The sequence below is a fragment of the Lissotriton vulgaris genome, chromosome 7, assembly GCF_964263255.1.
Source record: "Lissotriton vulgaris chromosome 7, aLisVul1.2, whole genome shotgun sequence".
Taxonomy (NCBI): Eukaryota; Metazoa; Chordata; class Amphibia; order Caudata; family Salamandridae; genus Lissotriton; species Lissotriton vulgaris.
Genome location: NC_141695.1, coordinates 292,427,054 through 292,448,044, shown reverse-complemented (window position 1 = coordinate 292,448,044; position 20,991 = coordinate 292,427,054). Strand labels below are relative to the sequence as shown.

The 20,991-nt window shown below is 48.5% G+C and overlaps 1 protein-coding gene across 1 annotated transcript in view; it reads left to right on the top strand.

Moving 5' to 3' along the window:
* The window catches only part of LOC147701415 (myeloperoxidase-like), a 333,004-nt gene that overhangs the window by 286,196 nt on the left and 25,817 nt on the right, over positions 1-20,991 (top strand). The window contains exon 10 of the mRNA XM_086930102.1: positions 10,124-10,376. Coding sequence (XP_086786228.1) covers positions 10,124-10,376 — 253 coding nt within the window. The remainder of the gene's footprint in view (positions 1-10,123; positions 10,377-20,991) is intronic.

The following is a 20,991-nucleotide window of genomic DNA, read 5'->3' as shown; positions in this document are numbered from 1 at the left end:
GTACCTGTAAAGCGTCTGGCATTTGGTACGACCTTGCACATTGCGTCTCTGGCACCTTCTGGACCACGAATCTTCCCACTACTCTCTGTTCGGAACTAGATTGGGGTCTTTCCTCACTCTTGTTGGAGTCCCACTCCGTTACTGGGATCGATTTATATTCCCCCCACCTAGCTCCGTCCCCTTGCTTTAGTATGGGACTTGCGGTTTCGCTGTTGTACGGAGGTGGTCTATCTGTTAATAGCCTCTCTATCAGATCCTCCTCCGTCTCGCTTTCCTCATCTTCCTCTAGAGGTTTCTTTTCTCCCGTGGCTTCTATCATTGTGAACAGTTTGTCCGCTTCTATCTTTTGCACTCTCCACTTCTTAGCTTCCTCATCCCATTTGGCATCCTGTACTGCCTTTACTGATCGTCTCACTCTTTCTTGGCGCCTCTTTACGCTCTTTTCGTGTGCTGCTCTAAACCATGCACTAAGGGCTTCGAACTGTGTTGGCCTCGGTAGAGGTCTTGTTGCAAGCATTACCGCTTTCAGTTGGTTCAACACGTCTAGCTTAAACGTTCCGAATCTCGGAAACGTCAGTTCCTTATCCCCTTCAGTTAGCCTATTCCACTCGGAGATCCATAGTATCGAGTGTTAGCCTACATTTACTGCCATATGATAAGCTGGTGTGCCTTCTGGTGGAGCTTCTTCTCCGGCATATAAATTTCTTCTATTCCTCCTAAAAATTGTTCTTAAACCCTTAAAACACTTCATTTTTAATAATCTACGATTTTCTCTTATTAATTCTCTTCCTTGTTTATGTCCCGATGACAACCACCAATCCCTGTGCGACTCTCGCTAATCAGCCTATCCCAGTGCGGTTCTACACCAACCGACCAATCTCAGCGCGGCTCTACGCTGACGTCACTCGTCCCCTCTGCAGCAGTTCCCCTCCTTTCTCAACTCGTCTCGTGGTCTTGCATGCGTTTCATTCATACACCGAAAAATGACTACTTCCGTCCAAGCGATCACTTTTCTCTGACTGTACGGCCACAGTCTAACTGTAATTGCTACCTCAACTGGCGAAACGTCTTTCCTCTGACGGTCAGACGCTCACCTTAACTGATAGGTTACTTACACACAGTAAACGTACGACCAGCGTCCGTTACTCATACACTCACTCTTACGCTCCCCCTATCATCGGTCTGTCGGGCGATCAATGGTACCTCATGACTCCCTTTCAATGGTAGACAAATTACTCTGGGTGTTCGATACACCCGAACCACTTAAGTCCTTCTCTGGATCTTAAGATTTCATCCGGTTGCGCGCGCTCACAACCTTCCCTCAATCACTCTACAGGCATTCAACTCCGCTTGACATTACAACACAGGAACAACATAAAACACCGCAATCTTACAACGCATGACCCTTATACTCACTCTCGACCGACTCTGCTGCTTTTCTCTCGACGCACCGTCAGCACCGTCTTCGGCAGGGATTCTTCTTCTGGTCGTCGATGACTAGGGACCTTGGGGTAAACTAACCCTGACCTAGGTTGTCTTCCTCAAGAAGATAACCATCTTTCTCTGCTACCAACTGCGGGGAGTGAGATTTTAATATCTTTTATGATCAATTTGATAACTTATCTCATTCGACAATTTTGGATCGATTTTTATCTGTCATTGAGTAAAAGACAAACCCCGCATAGGTTAGATAAACCCCATAAACTGACGCCACTCTGAAGAACCACTTACAACTGATAAAGTTTAAAAGGTTTAATATAAAATTAAGAAAAGTTGCAAATACAATCCTCTCAGGATCAAATTCATCAAATATACAGGAACCAGAAGGAACATGTATTCCCTAAAGAACCTCAGTCTACAAACGAATACAATTAAAGTCAGTTCAAGAATCAGCAAATTAAAAAGAATCGATATGAAGTGGTTCTTCTGCGTCATCTACAGAAAGAGAAAAAATAATCAAGTTAAATCTGTCCCTACTCTATACTAAGTGACATCCCTACTTCGCAAGTTCCTTTCCTAAAAAGGTGTCAGCAGTTTGACTCCCAAAGAAGTTCAAACTCTCTTAGCCTCTAAAGGTAACTTAAGTTTAAGAAGCAGTACCCTCTCTGCCTACCCATCCGCTCTCTAAGGGTCCTCGGCCTACTGCTCTCTTGCTCTCTGATCTCTCTCAGCGCATCTGCTCAAGTCATCTGCTCTATTGCCCTTCTCTCTGGTCTGATCGCCTTTGCCTTCGCTTCGCTAATCGCTCTTCGCTATCTTATCCCCGGGGTGCTGTCCCTAAAATACACAATCACAGTATGGGTGGAACGCCCCTTTGACGCCCACCACGGACTTTCCCCGATGATGTCATTTTCTGGCTCTTTCCATGGCTTCGTCTCTTTGCGTCGTCCGTTAAGTTGACCCTTCTTCTTTAGACACCATCTTCGTCTTCTTGTTGGTGACTTCATTTGACACTTTCAGATCAAAAGTCTATAACCTCAACAGAACTTTAAACTTTACGATTATGTATGTAACCTTTCTAGGTCCTGTGAATGGTCATTTCAAAACAAGACTCAAATTCCAAGCGTCTCCTCTCACGTTTAGGCAATAAACTCCGTCCGGCATTGTCACCTTAAATCTAACGAGAGCTAGACTCCTTGGCTCTCACGTTCACATCAGGCTATTCATGACTCCTGTGAGCCCACTAAATTACACACATCGGACTACGCTCCTGCGAACCCTTGGTCAGTCAGGGTGTGATCACAAATGACCTAAACTCTTCTAACATTCCTACAAACTTCTTCTATACAGTATAACCTTTAACACACATTTATATATAATCGCATTTTAGCAAAGTCTTGATCATACTTGAATACATTTCACATAGAATACAAAGTTGTATTCTCGTTCGTTACATCGTCACGTATATATGCTCTCTGCACATTTCTCCACGTTATATTTCTCGCCGTTTCTCCATTGAAAGTTACACACGTACATGAATTCTACTTTGCACGTTCTACGTTTCGTAAGCATTTCTACACATTTCTACATTAGCCCATTATGTATACGGCCTTCTAAATCTAATGCATGTTCAAGAGTAAATACATTTACATTTCCTATATTACGTTGTCACATCTGTTAACTTTATGCTATAGGCGTCAACTTTACGTTACGATATACATTTCATTCCTACGTTTATGCTATATGCTTCTGAATATGGCTAGGATATACGTTTTATTCAAATTGCGCTCTCTCAATCCTAATCTGGCGGGGGTCTTTTTCCAGTCTGCAGCGGATAATCCGCATCCTCCAGGCCGGCGGTGGCTTTTCTTTTGTTCCATATCCCACTGTACTTCAATTGCATTTTTATAGATATATAACTCTCTATGTACCTCATGCTATTATTGTTGTGTTTACTTTGTAAAGCACTCTACTTGTGGGTATGTTCATGCCGCATAAAACTCAGAAATAGATAAACCACTTAACAATTTCATTTGCATTCCAACCCTAAATATAAACATGAATTGTAGCTCCACTCATGGGAGTCCGCAGGGGGGGGCAAGGAGGGGCGCTTGCCCCCCCCCTGGAGCTCTCCTCCTTGCCCCCCTGCCAGGGCCTGCTCTGACCGGTGCCATCACACCGGGTGCTGCCTTTTTGGGGGCGCCGTGTTTACAACTGAATTATGGTTTTAAAAGCACCTGCTGCTGCGCGTTCCTTTCCTCCTGCAATTACGGGGCCTCACAAACATGTAAGATAACTCCTGTGATTAATGTTCTTCCTGGCCAGAGATCAGAGTTTTGTGTAGCTGAGGTTTTTGAATTATATGAAGGTAGTACAGAGGGTTAATATGCCTACTGGAAAGAACGTGTACCAAGTAGATTACAAAGTGCATTTAATGTAAATAGATCAGCAGGTTACTGCTTTTAAAAGAGCCATCCTTTTGTTACTTGCAATTTATAACCTAAAATCCTAGGGCCTTATTTATGAAGGTCTTGCGCCGCCGGTGCGTCACTTTTAAAATGGAGAAAAGTGTACCAGTGGCGCAAGGCCTTCATAAATGAGGCCCCTAACATAGAATAGTGAGGTATTAACTTTCATCATAGAAGTGCATACACTCTGCTAAGTATAGAACATAGATTAATGTTGCAACAAGGGTTAATTTGGGTAGAAATGGATTCTTATTATTAAAGAAAACTCCCAACTATGCTGTTTCTTTTTCGACTCTGAGTTTGTGCTTCTCCACACCAAGCACTCCTAAACTATACTGCCTACCACTATGGATGACATGTGACTCCTACACTTTCAGGGGCACATGAATCAAGTGATTTTGGGATCGCAAAAGGTGTGAATCGCAAAAATCGGCCGTTTGCGATTCCAAAATCACTTTTTGGGATGCATCAACGTATAATTTAAGAAATCGCTATTTTTTGCGATTTCTTAAATTGCAATTGCATTTACGGAATCGCAATTTGCAATTCCTTAAATGCAATGCATGAAAGTTTTAAAAATAGCTAATTCGGAATTTGGGGGAGCAAATTACCATGAAGTTGAACTTCATGGTAATTTGCGAAAACTTTGAAAAATGGACATTAGTGCATTTTTCAAAGTTTCATGTTAAGCACACACATGCAGGGCATGTGTGTGCGCAACATATGTGCATGGATCAATTTCAGGGGTGTAGCAGGGTCTCCTGCACCCTTGAAATTGCATTCTCAATTTGCAATTCTCTAATTGAGAATCTCAAATTGAGAATGTCTTCCCATTCATTCCTCTGGGCCTCTAGGCCCATAGGAATGAATGGGGAGTGATTCCTTAATTGCGATTCGCAATTTGCGAGTCGCAATGAAGGAATTTTAAGAAATCGCAATTTATTTAGCAATTTTTTCATGCATAGCCATTTGCGATTCCTTATTAGCGATTTCTTATTTTTCGCTAATAAGGAATCACAAATGGCATTGTTGATGCATGTGGGCAAATCCCTGCTGAGTGCCTCATATTCTACTCACAGCGTAGAGTGTGATTAGTGGAGTAAGGCTGGGCCTGTCTTACCCATGTGCTCTAGACTAAGATCCTGTGGCTGCGCTTGTGTGATGAAAATGGCCTCAGGGAGTTTAGACCTCTGTGAGGACCATAGACAGACAAAGTGAGGAAAGCACCCGGCTGCCGACGGCAGAGCCACTTTTCGCAGCTGCCTCTCACCACTGGCAGGCACCAAAACTAGGGCAGTTCCTCATACACACTGAAGGGTCTCCCAACCTGTGCACTAGAGTCTGTGCCAGCGCTGTCGTCAAAATGAGACGGCCAGAGAGAGAAAACAGTAAAACTAGGGGAGTCATGCAATGACACAGAAATTAGAATGAAAACAACACAAACTCAGCGTAGCAGTTGCTCCTGCGTAGACTGGGGAAGATATTTCCGTAGCATCCTGCCAAAAAGATGTCTGCATTCCTCACATGCACTAAGTTACTATCTGGTGACTTCAGAAACAAGGGGTTAGTGGGGCAGCGATGACCAAGCAGTTCGAACTTCCACTCGGACCTAATTTAAGAATTGGCATACGAGCTTCAAGACTGCAAGGTAACCAAGTTAAGTAACACCAGTACAAGGGGTAAATGTCATTTGTGAGGTATAGAGTAAAAATGGTTGTAGAAACATCCGTTTCATTTTCATGTATCATCCCCATCCCTAATTACCAAAAATCCAGTACAAATGGTCAAGAATCCATAATTAGGTACTTTGTAACGCGACAATAAAGGCCATCCTTCCATCCTTTTTCAACTTTGGGCTGAATCTCTTTTTCTGTCCATCTGTTCACAGTTGTTCTTAATCACAGTAAAGCGTTGTAAATGGTCACAACACATGTTTTTATTTTTGTATACATTTGACGCAGGCAGCCAACTAAATAGCCAGTAGGTGCTTAGAAGAATGTAGGGTCTAAATTTAGTGGTTGTGAGATTTGCATAATTGAGGACTCCTATTCCAAGATCCTTCGCATACATAGACCTTCTAGGCAGGGGGCACCACAGGTTGTAACTAACACCCTAAACCTCAGGACAGGAAGATTCCCAGGATAGCACAGGTACTGGTCCAGTACCCGAAGTAACTAGCAGCACAATGGACTACTTATTAAAACTGCGTTGGGGCCCTGAGAATAGGAAATGTTGTGCCTTTATCCCTGTTTAAAGCCTCTGTCAAGCTAGTCGATTTGTAGCGCTTAATATTCAGCCTGTTCCTTCACTACTTGAAATGCCCTGGTTGGGAAATATGCGCTCCTCAGGGGCTTCCTTGCTTCCACTGGCCCCTCTGCTGCCTTCTGCTTTTCGAATCCAACATTAAGTTAACCTAGAAGCGCAGCAGGTGCTTCAAGTACCTCAGGTCTGTGAGGGAACGAATCAGATGTTCCAGCCAGGGTCAGTGTCACGCACAAAAAACATTTCCCAGTGTAGCTGGAGACTGAGGAACCAGCTGATCACAACATGTAAAAAGCTGTTGCATCCTGGAGCGCTGGTGGTTGTCAGGTCGAGGAGGGGCTAGCTTTGCAGATAGAGGATGTGGGTGCACACAGCCCATATCATCCTTGTGGAAGGAAACCACCCTATTTCTCTGGGAGAAACTTACTAAGACAATAGCTGCATAACGTAAAACACAGTTTTTTTAAAAATATGTTTCATTTTGTCGGACAAAACATATTAGTCTACACAAGACAGTGAGGTACATGGGGCAGTCAGGGTAACAATCAATAAGGAATTCTTCTGCGCTGGAGTGACTGGTGACATAGTAAGTATCAATAGGACACAGTACGAGAGGACCAGCATAGTGTCTGTCAGTCACTGCCCTAATTTGCTGCTTATCATTTTATTCACTCTCAGGTGTGCATTGATGGGAGATTTATATATTTATAGTGTACTGGTGTGTGTTGCTTGCATCAGGAATTGCCTTTTGTTAAAGGTGTAAGTTGCACTTCCAGGTTTCGGCGGCAGTCGTCTGTCACTCTGTCCTTTGTTGTTTTCATGACACCGCTGGTTTCTCCGGCGGCTGCTGTTTGTTCGCAATGGGTCAGGTTCTTGGCTCTAGTGAAAGGCGCCCTTTGGCTGCTTTGTAGTGCTAAGAAGTGTACGTTTCTTTAGTGCACACCAGGCTCCCCGCAGAGCGTCTGCCTCTTGCTCTGGTGTTGTTTTTGTCCTCAGGCTGCTCCCCGCCCCTACTCACCTCTCTGAGAGCCAGTGCCCCCTTTGACAATCTCAACCTGCCGCCCACCCCTCCCCCGCCTCTTCTCCCGGTTCACACCTTGGTGCTTTCACACTTAACGTCACCTCCAGCCCGCATTTTCGGAGAGGGCCCCGTGCTCCCTATCGCCGACATGAGGAGGAGGAAGAGAGAGGGGGGACAGAGGAAGACTTGGAGTCGGGAGACGGATACGGTGGGGGGTGAGAGTGAACAAAGAGGGGCGAGCGAAAGAGAGAGAGCAGCAGTGGGGAAAGAGAGTCCGAGAAGTAGGGAGGAAGGAAGATGAGAGAGCTAGTAGAGAGGGAGTGGGGGGTCTGGGTGAGGGAGAGCAGCTTCAGAGAAGTGAGACCTGTGTCTTAACTCCACCAGTGAAGACAGCGGGTCCAAAGGAGAAAGAACCAGGCCAGACAGAGCAGGTCCAGGCAGTGTGCACGGAGGCAGGCTCGGTGGGTCCGGAAGAGGGACAGGGCAGGCAGAACAGCTCCAGAGAAGGGCGAGCAGAACCGGACCAGGGCTTGCCGATCCGGACCAGCAGATCCTCCCTGAGCAGGGAGACGGCGCAATACCCAATCAGAATGTAGTGTTCAGCTTTTGGGGTGCCGGGGGGCAACTTTAGGGTTCAGGGTGGGTGTGGGTTTTAAGGTGCCAGGGGGGTAATTTTAGGGTTCAGGGCGGGTATGGGTTTTGGTGTGCAAGGGGGGACATTTTAGGGTTCAGGGTGGGTATAGGTTTTGGGGTGCCAGGGGGACAATTTATGGGGTCAGGGCGGGTATGGGTTATAGGGTGCCAGGGGGTTCATTTTAGGGTTCAGGATGGGAATGGGTTTTGGAGTGCCAGGGGGACAATTAATGGATCAGGGTGGGTATGGGTTATGGGTGCCAAGGGGGTAGTTTTAGGGTTCAGGACGGGTATGGGTTTCGGGGGCTAGGGGGTAATTTTAGGGTTCAGGGTGGGTATGGGTTTTGGGGTGCCAGGGGCATAATTTTAGGGTTCAGGGAGGATAGGAGTTTTTAGGGGGGTGGGGTAATTTTAGGGTTCAGGGCGGATATGGGTTTTGGGCTGCTAGTGGGTCATTTTAGGGACCAGTGAAGGTATGGATTTTGGGGAGCCACAAAAGAAAGATGGCTGTGGCACAACAACCCTATGGTGTAAGAGATATGTGGCCTGCTTCCTGCCCACCATGGCTCCTCCGGCGCCCCCGTGTTTCTTGTGCCCCACCTGGCACACATCGTGTCGAAGGATGTTGATGACCTTAACATTTGCCCCCCCCTGGAAAAATTTCTGCGGACGCCCATGGCTCCACTGTCCTAATCCTAGTTTTTAGTCTTTCCTCACCTGCTGAATGCAACAAAGAGCTCAAAGTGCACCAGTGGTCAGCCCCTCTATGGTCTTTCCCTCCCATATTAATCACTATTTCCATATGTATGAAGCTTGTGATCACTACATAAAATAACTCTTTATGAGTCAGCCAAAATACCAAGACTGTCTCCACATTTAATTTTCAATATATTTGTTAGACAAAAGTAGTGGCACATTTATAAATCATGCATGACATGCACATAATAAATGGTACAAAACAGTAACGTTTCCAATCTTACAGTATTATCATACACTTGTCAAATTTATTGCAAGCAACAACCAATAATGTCATTGACCTGTATGCTTCCCCTGATAGTGGCATTGGTACCCTCCTAGAGCCTGGCCGGACTTTCCCTGACACATAACCCTCAGTGTAGGTAAAAACGTATGAAGAGGGTCCTTGCTCCAACCTACAGAGGTGGTAGGATTACAGGGGTCAGAGACTGCACAACCCTATTAAGGGCTGCAGCAGCTATGGACACTGCGGCTCAGACACACCTTCTTAGAGCAGTAGATGAGACTTTAGTTCTGTCACTGGCGTACAGCTTTTTTTAGTGGAAGTGGAATGTATGATATATTATCATTGCAAAAAAATTGTGTGGCGAGAGTATTGTGTCAAAAAAAAACAATGGCCAAAATATTGCGAAGGTAAGTGAAACTAGGTAAGTATAGGCATACTATTCTTAACTCCTTCTCTATGTAACTTGATATGTATATCATCAGGGTACGTAGATGTGGAGTTAAGTATAGTAAAACTTTACTTTCCCATGAAAACTTACCTTCACAATATTTTGTCCTCGATATTCTTGACACAATATTTTGTCCAATTGATATTTTTTCCTTGATATTTTGTCCAAGCACCAAGCAAGTGCACTTTAAGATATTGTGCTCCTGAACAAAACCGTGGGGGGGCTTATATTATAAAACAACACCAATGTGCCCAGCTGTGGTTTTTGGGCCCTAGCGCAGCCAGCACCTAGAGAAACCTAGCAAACCTGCACAATGTCTAAAACTAGACACCCAGAGAGATCCACGGTGGAGTGACTTGTGTCACTACCACCGAGTTTTCCTATCTAGGAAACCTTGCAAACTTTAAACTTTGATTATAAAAACAAAATTTCTCACATTTCTGTGGTGCGACACTCTCGAATCTGCAGGAGCACATAATTCCACCAAGTAACTTGCAATGCTTCCAACAGGTTTTCCTACCCAGAAGCCCTTGCAAACCTTAACATTTGACTATAAAAGACATTTTCCTCACATTTCTGTGATGGAAAGTTCTGGAATCTGCAGGGAGCAATACATTTCCTACCACCTATCATCCCTCCAAGTCTCTGAATAAAAATGGTACCTCACTTGTGTGCGTGGGACTAGTACCTGCGACAGGACGGGCCACAAAATGCCATTGACACATCAGTTTTTTTCGAATGTGCTGAAGACAAGCTGGAATTTCCCTGCGCCCGCTGGTCAGTAGAAGAGTGTGGGTGGGGTGCAGGTAGGAAATATATCTGAAGATGAGGTAAAACTGCATGTTAACAATTCTGCTTGTTTATTCCAGATAATCACATTCCGAGACTACCTTCCCCATGTTCTTGGCGACAGGTATCAGAGAGAAATTCCTGAGTATTCTGGATATGATGAAGATGAAGACCCGCGAGTTGCAAACATTTTCTCTATTGCCTTTCGTTTTGGTCATACTTTAATTCCACCATTCGTCTACCGCTTGGACAATAATTATAAGCCTCTCGGAGAAAATTCTAAGGTTCCTCTTCATGAAATGTTCTTTGCTACCTGGAGAGTCATAAAGGAAGGTAAAACACAAAGTGCAGCTCTGAAACCGTGTTGTTTAATCTATTTTTATCACTCAAATAGCACTGTTCTTGTTTACTTTGGTGTTGACCAATGCCTTATTACTTACCGGTAATCTTCATTACTCCTGGTCCCGTTGACCTCGTCCCATTCCTTAAAATATGGAGATAACCATCTCCACGACAGAAAAAAAGAAAAGGAGCATGCTGGGATACCCTACCCACTCCCTCCCACTGGGAGTTCCTAAGCGGTACCAACCCAGCCTGCAGCCTGAAACACCAAGCCAACAACAGGAAGGCCGGCCGCAAGGGAGGGAGGGAGGGAAGTAAGGAATGGGACGAGGTCAACGGGACCAGGAGTAATGAAGATTACCGGTAAGTAATAAGGCATTACCCCCAGGTCCCTCCTGACCTCGTCCCATTCCTTAAAATATGGAGAATACCAAAGCAGAGAAGCCGGCCTTCCGGAACCCCACCAACACAAAAGGGCACCAGACCGAAAACAGCACCCCACAGGAGCAAAAAAAAACACCCAAGAAGGAAGAAAAAGAAAAAGCAGGAAGGGGTGAAAACCAACTAGACCCCCAAACCAGCAGGCAGAAACGAGACCCTAAAAGCCAGAAGGGGACGGCCTGCAAAAACAAGAACCGCCACCCCACACCGGCAAGCCAGAAAGGGGCCACACGGGCAGAGGCAAGCACCCAAGAGCAACCAGAGGGGCCAAAACCAAGACCCCCACCACCAGAAAAAGGAGCCAGAAAGGCAACCAACCAGGGGGGAAACACCCAAAGGCGAAGCACCTGAACCCAGGCACCACCAGGCAGGCACCCAACCAGGAACCAAACAGGCCAACCCCGCCCAACGGGCAAAAGCAGAGGAGAACAGCCCGCACAGGGCAGCAGAGCCAAAGGGCCAGGAAGGAACAAAGAGACAAGTCCAACCACAGGACCACCCCCAACACACCAGGGAAGGCCACCAGCAGAGCCGCAAAGAGGGCCGACCAGCAGAGGCAAACAAGCAGAACCCCAGAGGAACCGCCAGGAAGAGGAGAGCCAGGGCACCACACAAGGCTCCCCTACACCCCAGGCCGACAACAGCGTCGCCGCACCCGACACCGGGTGCGGGAGCCGCGCGCCCACCACCCCGACCGGACACCCGCGCGAGCCCCACCGTCACACGGGAGCCTGTCAGGGGAAGAAACTCGCCCGCCCGGGCGGGAGGCCTCGCCGTAGGGGAGCAGAGCGGGGCGGACGCAAGGGAGCAACAGGGGACCCGGAAGACAGAACCCCACGAAACCACCATGCCGCAAGGCAGGACCGACCAAAAGGCCAACTCCAGCGGAAACACTGAAGAGCGGCAGTACCCCACAAAGGCCAACCCAGCGGGAGAAGAACCCGGAAGCACAAGAACCGGCCAGGAGCGAGGCACACCCCGAAAGCAGGAGACACCGGGACAAAAAAAACCAGCAACACACCAAACAGAGGCGAGGGAGAGCAAAAAGCCCAACCCAAGACAGACCTGGTAAAACCAGGCCACAGTCAAAGAAGACCAAAAAAGCCCCACATGGAGCCAGGGAATAAAAACCCCAGCACCGGAAGGAGGAAAGCCCAGCAACCAAAAAAACCAGACTGACCGCCAGGAGGAGAAAGGAGGACACCACGGAACCACCAAAGGCGAACCCCCAGAGGCAGAAGAGCAAAACAGGAAAGACAAACAAGGAGGACCACCGCCCAACCCCAGGAAGCCAGCCGCCGAACAGGCAGGCCAGCTAGCCAGGAGGCACACAAGACCGCACCACCAGGACCCGGAAGGAGAGGCAAAACAACACCCAACCAGGAAGGGGCACAGGGAAGGGCACAGCAGCCAACCACAGCCAGACCCGCCGAAAAGGAGAAGCAGAGGAAGGAAGCCCAGAGCCCACACAAAGGACCCAGCGCCACAGCCAACCGAAAGGAGCAGGCACAGGAAAGGACAGAAGACAAGCCCAGGACCAAGACAAAGCCCAAGAGAACAAGCGGCCAGGGAAGGACCGCAGCAAGGGTAAAAAGAGGACCGCAAGCAAAGAAGGGCCCCACAGCACAAAGCCCCACACAACCAAGCCGAGAGGCGCACCAGCGACCCAAACGCACAAGCGAACGGAAGGCCAAAAACAGGAAACCCAAAGGAAAAACCAACAGAGGCAGAGCCCAGGACCCAGAGCACAACGGAACTACCCAGGCACCGAAAGCAAAGGAAAGGAGCCCGAAGAAGCCAAAGGCGCCCCAACACAGAACAAGGGAGCGGGAAGGAACCAACAGCATGAAAAACAGAGCAAAGGGCCCAGGCCGAACAGAGCCATCACATGAGCACAGGGCCAACAACAGGTCCCCAAAGCCCGCGACCCGAAACAAGGCCAACCCCAACCAAAAGCCGAAGGAGAGGGGCGAGAAGGGAAAAACGTGCCACCCACCAGAGGAAGCAGACACTCAACCCCAGAAGCAGGGAAAGGCACAGCCAACCGTACAGGGCACAAGAGCCGAGCCCCGGAAGAACAAGAGGCCACCCAAGGCCGAAACCAAGGAAGACCAACGAATCCCAGCCACCACCAGAGGGAAACAGACAACAGAGCCAACACCCCAACAAGGCCAAGGCCCACCAGGACAGAGGAGGGGCACAACAACCCCCCCGCCCCCACCCAGAAAAGAAGGGGGAGACCACACCAGAAGTCATACACCCGAGCACGGGGAAAGCAAAAAGCACCCAAAAGGGAGCAGGAAGCACTCAACAGAAAACCGCAGGCAGCAGACAGACCGGGACCCAGAGAAGCACACACCCGGCCCGAACCCACAAAAGGGCAGGAACCAAGGGGCGGAAGGTCTCAGGCAACCAAAGGAAGACCAAGAAGCCCACAGCACCAGCGACAAGCAGCCAGAGGAGACCAGAAACAGGCAACCGCACCGGGAAAACCCAGGCGCACAGCAACCCAGTCAACCCCCAGGGACGACCATGGACAACAGAAGCCCGAAGGACAGGACGGCCAAACAACCCGAGGACAGAGCAAAGAGGTCCCAGAGGAAACCAACAAAAACTCCAGGAGAGACCGCCCAAAGCGAACTAAGGCCCAGGAGGCAGACACCACCCTAGGGAGGAAGAAAGCCAGCACAGCCAAACCACAAGGCGGGCAGCAGGCGACAAAGCCACGGGCCAGCAACACAGGCAGAAACCGCCAGGCGGAGAGCACCATGGGTACAGGACACAGCAGACCCACAGGACCCCAGCCCAGACGCAAACCAGCAAGAAGCGCCGAGCAAGCGAGCAGCCACACATGGGAGCCAACGACGCCGCCAGAGCAGGGGGCAGCGGAGGCAGAGCAACAGGCAGGAGACACCAAAGACCCCGGACCGAGGCAGCAAACGGACCAAAAGCAACCAGCCACGCACACAGGGAACAGCAACGGACAAGACCAGCCGAACCCAGCGCCAGAGCAGAGCGCCAGCAGCGCAAGGAGGAGGCCCCGGGACAAAACCCCAAACATCCACAGGAGCGAGGCGCACAGGGAGGAAGCAAACCAGCGAAAAGGAGGAGAGCAGCCAGGGAACAAGCGACCACCCACCAAAAGGAGGCGGGAACAACGCCGCAGCCCTCCCCCCCAGCACCAAGCCCATCCAAAGTGCAACAGCAGACCACAAGCAGCACAGATGAACCCACAGCAGGCGGCAAGAGGGGAAACGCGAAAGCACCCTCCGCAGACAGCCATCACAGGGAGCGAAACACCATAGAGCGAAATACAGAGAACGCTAAAAAAGAGTATATGACCACAAACACCAGGCCACAGGGACCCAGCAAGGCAAGAAGAAAGCCACCCTGGAAAAACACCAGGCAAGAACAGGCCAAGAGACCAAACCCAACCGGAGAAAGGCACACACAGAGACCCACGTGCACCCAACAAATGGAGCAGCAAAGAGCAAGGGCAACTCCCAAACAACAATGCCAGAAGGCGAACCCCCAAAGGAGGCTAAGGAGCAAGCAAGCCCGACACCACGGCCAGAGCACAGAACCGCATCAACAGTACATGAACACAGCCCCAGCCAAACACAAAGCAGGCAACAGAAAGCGCGGCCATGACCACCCAACCCCATGGCCCGCACCCAACACAAGGAAAACCAAGTGAACAACCCACAGGCAAACACAGGCCCACGAGCAAGCAGAAAAGGGGGCCGATACGTGGTACTCACCCAGGGGGCAAGAAGGGCGCACCACCAGCCCAATACCCCCATGAATCCAGCCCTGGCGCATAACAGGAAACCAGCGCCGGGAGGAGCCAAAGGAAGGTGCAGGAAACCAACCCACAAGACTCGGCACCTGAGGGAAAAAGCAAAGACCAGGCACCCCGCACAAAAGCAAAATTGAAAAAGGAAAGAAACACAAATGTGCAGGAAAATCAATGCGCAGGGGCCACATACTGACAAGCCAAGCTCCCCATGACTGCACCCATGGAAGAACAGGAGCCGCCGAAGCGAGCACCAAACAAGGGAAAAAGAAACCGCTACACGGTACTCACCACAGGGGCATTCAAACATCAAGATCCAGAGACTGACCCCCAAACACCAGCTCAGGCACCATCAGGAACAAGCGCTGAGTCAGCAGGAAACCGGGAGCAACAGTCACTCCCAAGCACTGAAGCCGAAATCAGGGAGGAAAGCCAAAGAAAGTCCAGGCGCCCCTGAACAGCACCAACCGGCATCCAGGAACACCAGGAGCCTCCCCAAGACCGGCCCGTGGTGCTCCAAGCAGCAGCAGCAGCACGTCTCCCCGACCAGCCAAGCTACAGAAAGACGCAGCCAACAACCCGGAACAAGCCCGGAGGAGCAGCGCCCCAGCCACCAAGGACCGGCCGCCCACAACGCGGCACCCGGCAAGCCCGGCAGGCCAGGAGACCGCGGCAGCAGAACGTCGAGAAGCCCAGCAGCACGACGTGTCAAGAAGGAGGACAACAGGGACGGAGAGGACAGCCCAGCAGCCCGACGAGACGTCCCTGGAAGTCCACAGCAGGTAAGGAACAGCAAACTCCACAACCTTTCTGTCGAAAGACAGAAATAAAGAACAGGCTGCATGCTGGGTTGGTACCGCTTATGTACTCCCAGTGGGAGGGAGTGGGTAGGGTATCCCAGCATGCTCCTTTTCTTTTTTTCTGTCGTGGAGATAGTTATCTCCATATTTTAAGGAATGGGACGAGGTCAGGAGGGACCTGGGGGAAATGGACAATTATAATGTATATTTATCTTAGAAACATTGGTGTAGTTAATAGGCACTCGTTTATAATAAGGGCCTGCTGTAGCAGATAACGTACCTTTTGAAGTCTCTCAATCACAAGTGAGGTCGAATTAAATAGTGTGCTCTATCTACAGAAAATATGAAAGTTCAGAGGTGTCCTTTGATCAGAATCAATGTGGAAGTAGATTTACAGTTCTTTTCTCTGGCATGTCAGCAGGTAGTAAACAAAACTAACTGTATTCAGTCTAGAAGATAGTATTGTGCTATTACATTACTCAGCAATAACGGGGGTCCTGGAATAAAGGCTAATAGCAATCTGCTAGTATCCTCGGGTTAAACCAAATGTGCTGAGGAACTGTATGGCTACTAACTAGTTCACTAATGTGTCTGCCCTGTGGATAAGGTAGGCGTTGATCTTCGGGAAGTCATCAAGACTATAGTGATCCCTGCAGTTTCTGATCTGTTGGCCATAGTTTAGACACAAACACAGCTGGATTTTGGGAGTACTTATTTGTGGTCTTTTCTGGCATCTTGTGCTTCTCCTTTGAGTTGATTTCTGCATCGTGTCCATTTTATACCACAGCATGCAAATTCTGTTCTTCTCAGGAAATGTCTATATGAATATTGTGTGTATGCACCTTTGTCCATTCTAGGATCAGAAAGACCAACCCTGGAAATTGCCTCAGCACTGCCTGTACATTTCCTGCTATTTACCGGTCAGATTGAGTTAGTTGCCATGTTTCTCATCTAGCAGATAAAGGGATTGCGTTGTCAAAGACCTATCGTGAACAGGCCAATACTTAGAGATGGCTTTGGCCCAGCCCTTTTCTCATGAATGGATTGCTTTCTTTTCCATGTCACCGCTCTGTTTCTGATTCAATTGTTTTCCTCCTCATTATACTTCTGTTAGTCACACCCAAATATCATTTTGATCTCACTATGTTTTGGTTGCATGGCATGATTCCTCCCACAGCTTACATCAGACCTTGCATTGCAGTCAATATAGGGATCTATTTTCTTTCATTCTCCCTGGCCCTTCTGCTCCTTCTCGCACCTTTCCATCCAGCTCTCTTTAAGCTTAAAAACTATTCTTTTAACGCACACATGCCTCCCCAAGCTCCTTGCTCACTGAGGGGCAGATTTACAAGCCCCTTGCGCCACTTTTGCGTCACTTTTAACATAGGCAAAGTGACGCAAAAGTGGCGCTAGGGGTTTGTAAATCTGCCCCCGAGTTCCTCCCACCACTATTTAAGATGGCCGCCAGTGCGTGCAAATGTGCCTATGTGCCCGGAGATCATTTTTGAATGAATTAACCCTTCAAAGATGGCGAGCACACTTGTGTGATAATGTGAGGCAACCATTATGAATAGTTTTCTCAGACAAAAGAAAATCCATTCAAAGATGGCGGACCCTGCCTGCTTGCACAAGTACGGCGTTCACCTAAAGAAAACAATAAGCAATAGCAAAGGAGACTAATGTTATAAGCGAGACCTGTTAGGTTTGCTGGTGTTTATATTCTGCACCTCCAAACGTGGCATAGCAGCCATCTCCACCCACTGGTGGTATGGCTTTAGCCTGCTTACATGAAACACTCTCTGTGGTTACCATCCAGTGCTCGTCCCAACTGATTAGTTACCATCACTAACAGTGAATGAGCCAGGTCATTTGCTCTTCAGAGCTCAAGAACAAGGCATCGGAATTTCTGCCACACCGTTAAGGACCAGCAGCATGCATGCATAGCTTGCGAGTTGTCAGATTGATTTTATGTTGAGGGTTTATGCGTTATATTTCAGAGTCTTGTGTGACACATTGAGAAACACTTTATTGCATGTAGAATAATTTTTTTATTTTTCTGTAGCGAAATATACTTTACAAATTCCCTCATTTCTGCAATACAGCAGTCTAACAGATCCGCGACACTCCTGAAGTGTGTTTAACCTCCCATATACCAATAATAAAAGATGTATAGGAGGGCGAGTTGGGAACAATAGGGGCGAATTTAGTTTTCCCATTAACATTAAAACAGTGGGAGTTTAAGTGGAAGAAAGCTCAAATAAAGCCATTACAAGGCTAAACAATAATTGGTATTTCAACGTAATTGGGAACATAGGCAACCATGTGCACTCCCTCCCTCATCTAATTAGACCATCCGACATCACCTGCAGACAGGACTGTTTTTTTTTAACCAACAACGTGTTACATTTTGGTATTCTAGTTTCACCCTTTAATACTAGGCCGGTAGTTAAAAAACAAGACCGAATTAGTTAAAAGCTACATATTTAACGAACATTAAGACTAAGCTGAATTGGGAGGGAGGACTGCAGCAACGTCTGCTGCAGTAAGAAATTAGATATATGGGAAGTTAAAAGTGTTCACAAATGTATTCAAATTAATGTTTGCAGCTTCTGTGGCCAAGACAGTCACTCACCTGTCCCCTCTGTCTCTGCGTAGGCCTCACCTCATATTAATCTATAGTTTCAACTTCTCCACATCCGTAGTCGACCTCACACCACCCACTCTTGCACACAGAAGGCCTCTCATCGGTCCTTTCCTGTCACTAAATGACTTGTCATTGTCCCTTCCAACTCCCAATAGGCTTCCATAAACCACATTAGGTCTCTGCTTTGGCTTTCACCCTCTTCAGCTGGTCCCTGTATGTCTCTGATCTGCTACCTGTAATCGAGCTAGTGGGCGTCTTTCTGGAAGGTGCCTGGGTCCCCGGCGCCATGTTGCTAGCATTTTACTGGCACTTAATGAACCACAAACTGGTGGTCGGAGTGATTTGTAGCTGCCCAGAAAACTTTCCTGACTGTGCAGCTGACAGCTATGTAGCTGAGCCGCGACCCTCAATCATGCCCGGCGGCCGGCGTTGCCGCGGGTCGGGGGTCCGAGTTGGGTTGACGTAGGCCCGCCAGCAATGCCTCTCACCGGCCCTCAATGTAGGAAGTGCCCAGAGTAGCCCCAAAGGTATCATGATTTTAAAGGTTTACGTTCTAATGTGCTAGCACACAGGGCTGGCTTTAGGGCAGTACGACTGGTGCGGCCGCACTGGGCGCTGACCTGTGAAGGGGGTGCTGACCTCAGGGGGGTGCTGTGTTTAGGAATATCTTATGATTGGATAGATGAGGGACACTTTTACCCTGTGGTAGTGAGAGAGTCCGATGATGCGGTCATGGGTTGTGGGTGGGCGCCAAAAGTGATTGTTGCACCGGATGCCGCCAGCGCTAAAATTGGCCCTGCTAGCACGCACAGCCTGTGTGGTGCAATACATACCTCTTTAATTATGGGCTTGTTTCACAGCTGATCACTATATAGGCACACATCGCGCGCCTGCTTGTTTGCAGAGAATTCAATTAATTATAGGAGCAGATTTCCGTTTCTTGTGGCCATGTTGAACTGCTGGGTTTTGTTACGTGCTTTTTTTAAAACTTGACAATTTGGAGCAAGCAGAGGGAAGAGGCAGCGGGCGGAAAGACCAAAAGCGGAAACTCCGGGAACTCCGCCTCTGCAGCCTGGTTCCAAAAAGTAAGGGGCGCATCCGTCTGCATTGCCCAGTTTACAGAGAGCTAGCTGTTGACCTCTCAGGGCAACTTTGGGGCAGTCTGGACTTCAAACAAACAAAGCCATCACTCACCCACCTTCCTGCCGGGGTACCAGCTTCCACCTAATAGGCCACTCTCTCCTCACCCCGCCTGAGAGGAGTCTGGGTCTATAGGCCTTATCCAAGTGCTCTCAGCTAGAAACGCATAGTGCCCATATCGGCCCGCACACCAGCCTCCCAGCAATATGCATTTCCCATAAATATTCAGACCAGATAATTTGTTGTTGGGAAAACGTTGCTGCAGGTTTATTAGCATAAACAATGCCAACATGGTCGGTTATCTTACAGATGATCCAAAGGCAATCCGCCCCTCGCATCTTACCACCTGATGGGCCAAGTAGCATCGCGGCCCTGGCCAGACGGTGCTTAGCGGTTGTGGTGGGAGGATAGCCTCTCCCATATCCGGTGAACCATTGGTCCACCCTATTGCTCACACCCTCCCCTACGAGGGGCGGAGTGTTCAAGCGACCCCCGGTTGTACAGGTTTCCAACCGCCCGTAGGATAACCGGGCGCCGTCGCACCCCAGGGTCCACCGCACAATCCCGGGGATATTAGGCCTCAGCTTTGTGCTCCTGAATAGGGTACTCCTGGGTACCTTTCCGCCTCTGGATCATCCTGTAACTCTGCCTGCAACACAAATAATAGCTGTTAACACACAACCTCCTCCCCGCCACCCTGAGATGCCGGGTAAGCGGTAGGGAGGGAAACATCGAAGAGGGTGAAGAGGCCAAAGAGGCCGCCAGTAAGGGGGGGGGGGAGCCTTAAATACTACCGCCCCACTCCCCACCCGGCCGGAAGTGACGCGCCTTCATGGAAGGGACGCCCTAGACCCTGGGCTGTCTCGCATGCCATCTTGTGGCACTAAGGGGGGCCTCCCTCTTATGAGGGTCCCCTGCGAGGACAATTCGGTCAGCCCGCATTGCATTGTGAGCAAAACGGCCTGGACACTTTACTTTGACCAAGAGGAACCTAAAACTACAGCCTTTTACAGTAGCTCTCAACAGACATGAACCACGGATGTTGGCAAAACTGTATTTATTTCACGAGGATTAGATGTGAGTAAGTACTTTTTACTAGGTTAGTGCCCTTCAATTTCTATTGCTCTACAGCAGTTTCAAGATCTTAGAGTTTCTCGTTCCTCAAATGCATGTGATTTCTGATATTTAAATGTTCCTCTCTTCTTTATTGCTTGATATTTTTGTTCTCGAGAAAATGTCACTCATAGTTATTGAAATGTCCCTAATAATTACACTGAAATTATGGAAATGCCACACATGGCAATCTGAAACCTTGGCAGCTATACACTTTTTATATTGTTTTTATGAGTTTAGAGCTCCTTCCCACCTTTTAGTTAATTTGTATTGTGTTTCCAGTACTTGGAGCCAGACAAGGGAGCTTGCCTTTCTGCATACGGAGTGGCTGGACTGAGGTTTGTTCTTAAGTTTTCCCTTCACATTCGTGCAAAGTGAGTGCCTCGACATGCCCCTTTCCCACCCCCTTTTCCCGGATGTTGGGATACTTGAACTACAGAATAGCGCGTCCGGCAGGCTATGACAGAAGGTTCAGTCCTTCCAACGTCTTTATTTAATTGCCCCAACTGTTTACTTGGGTTTTATAACCATTAAAATAGGCTAGTTCGGAATATTGAGACATCTCTAATTGATGCAACAGTTCCTCATCATTTGTTGTGTTGTACTTTCATTAATGCAAGATCACTTATCAAAAACCAACTTGATTTTTTGAAAATGCATAATATTGAGCTA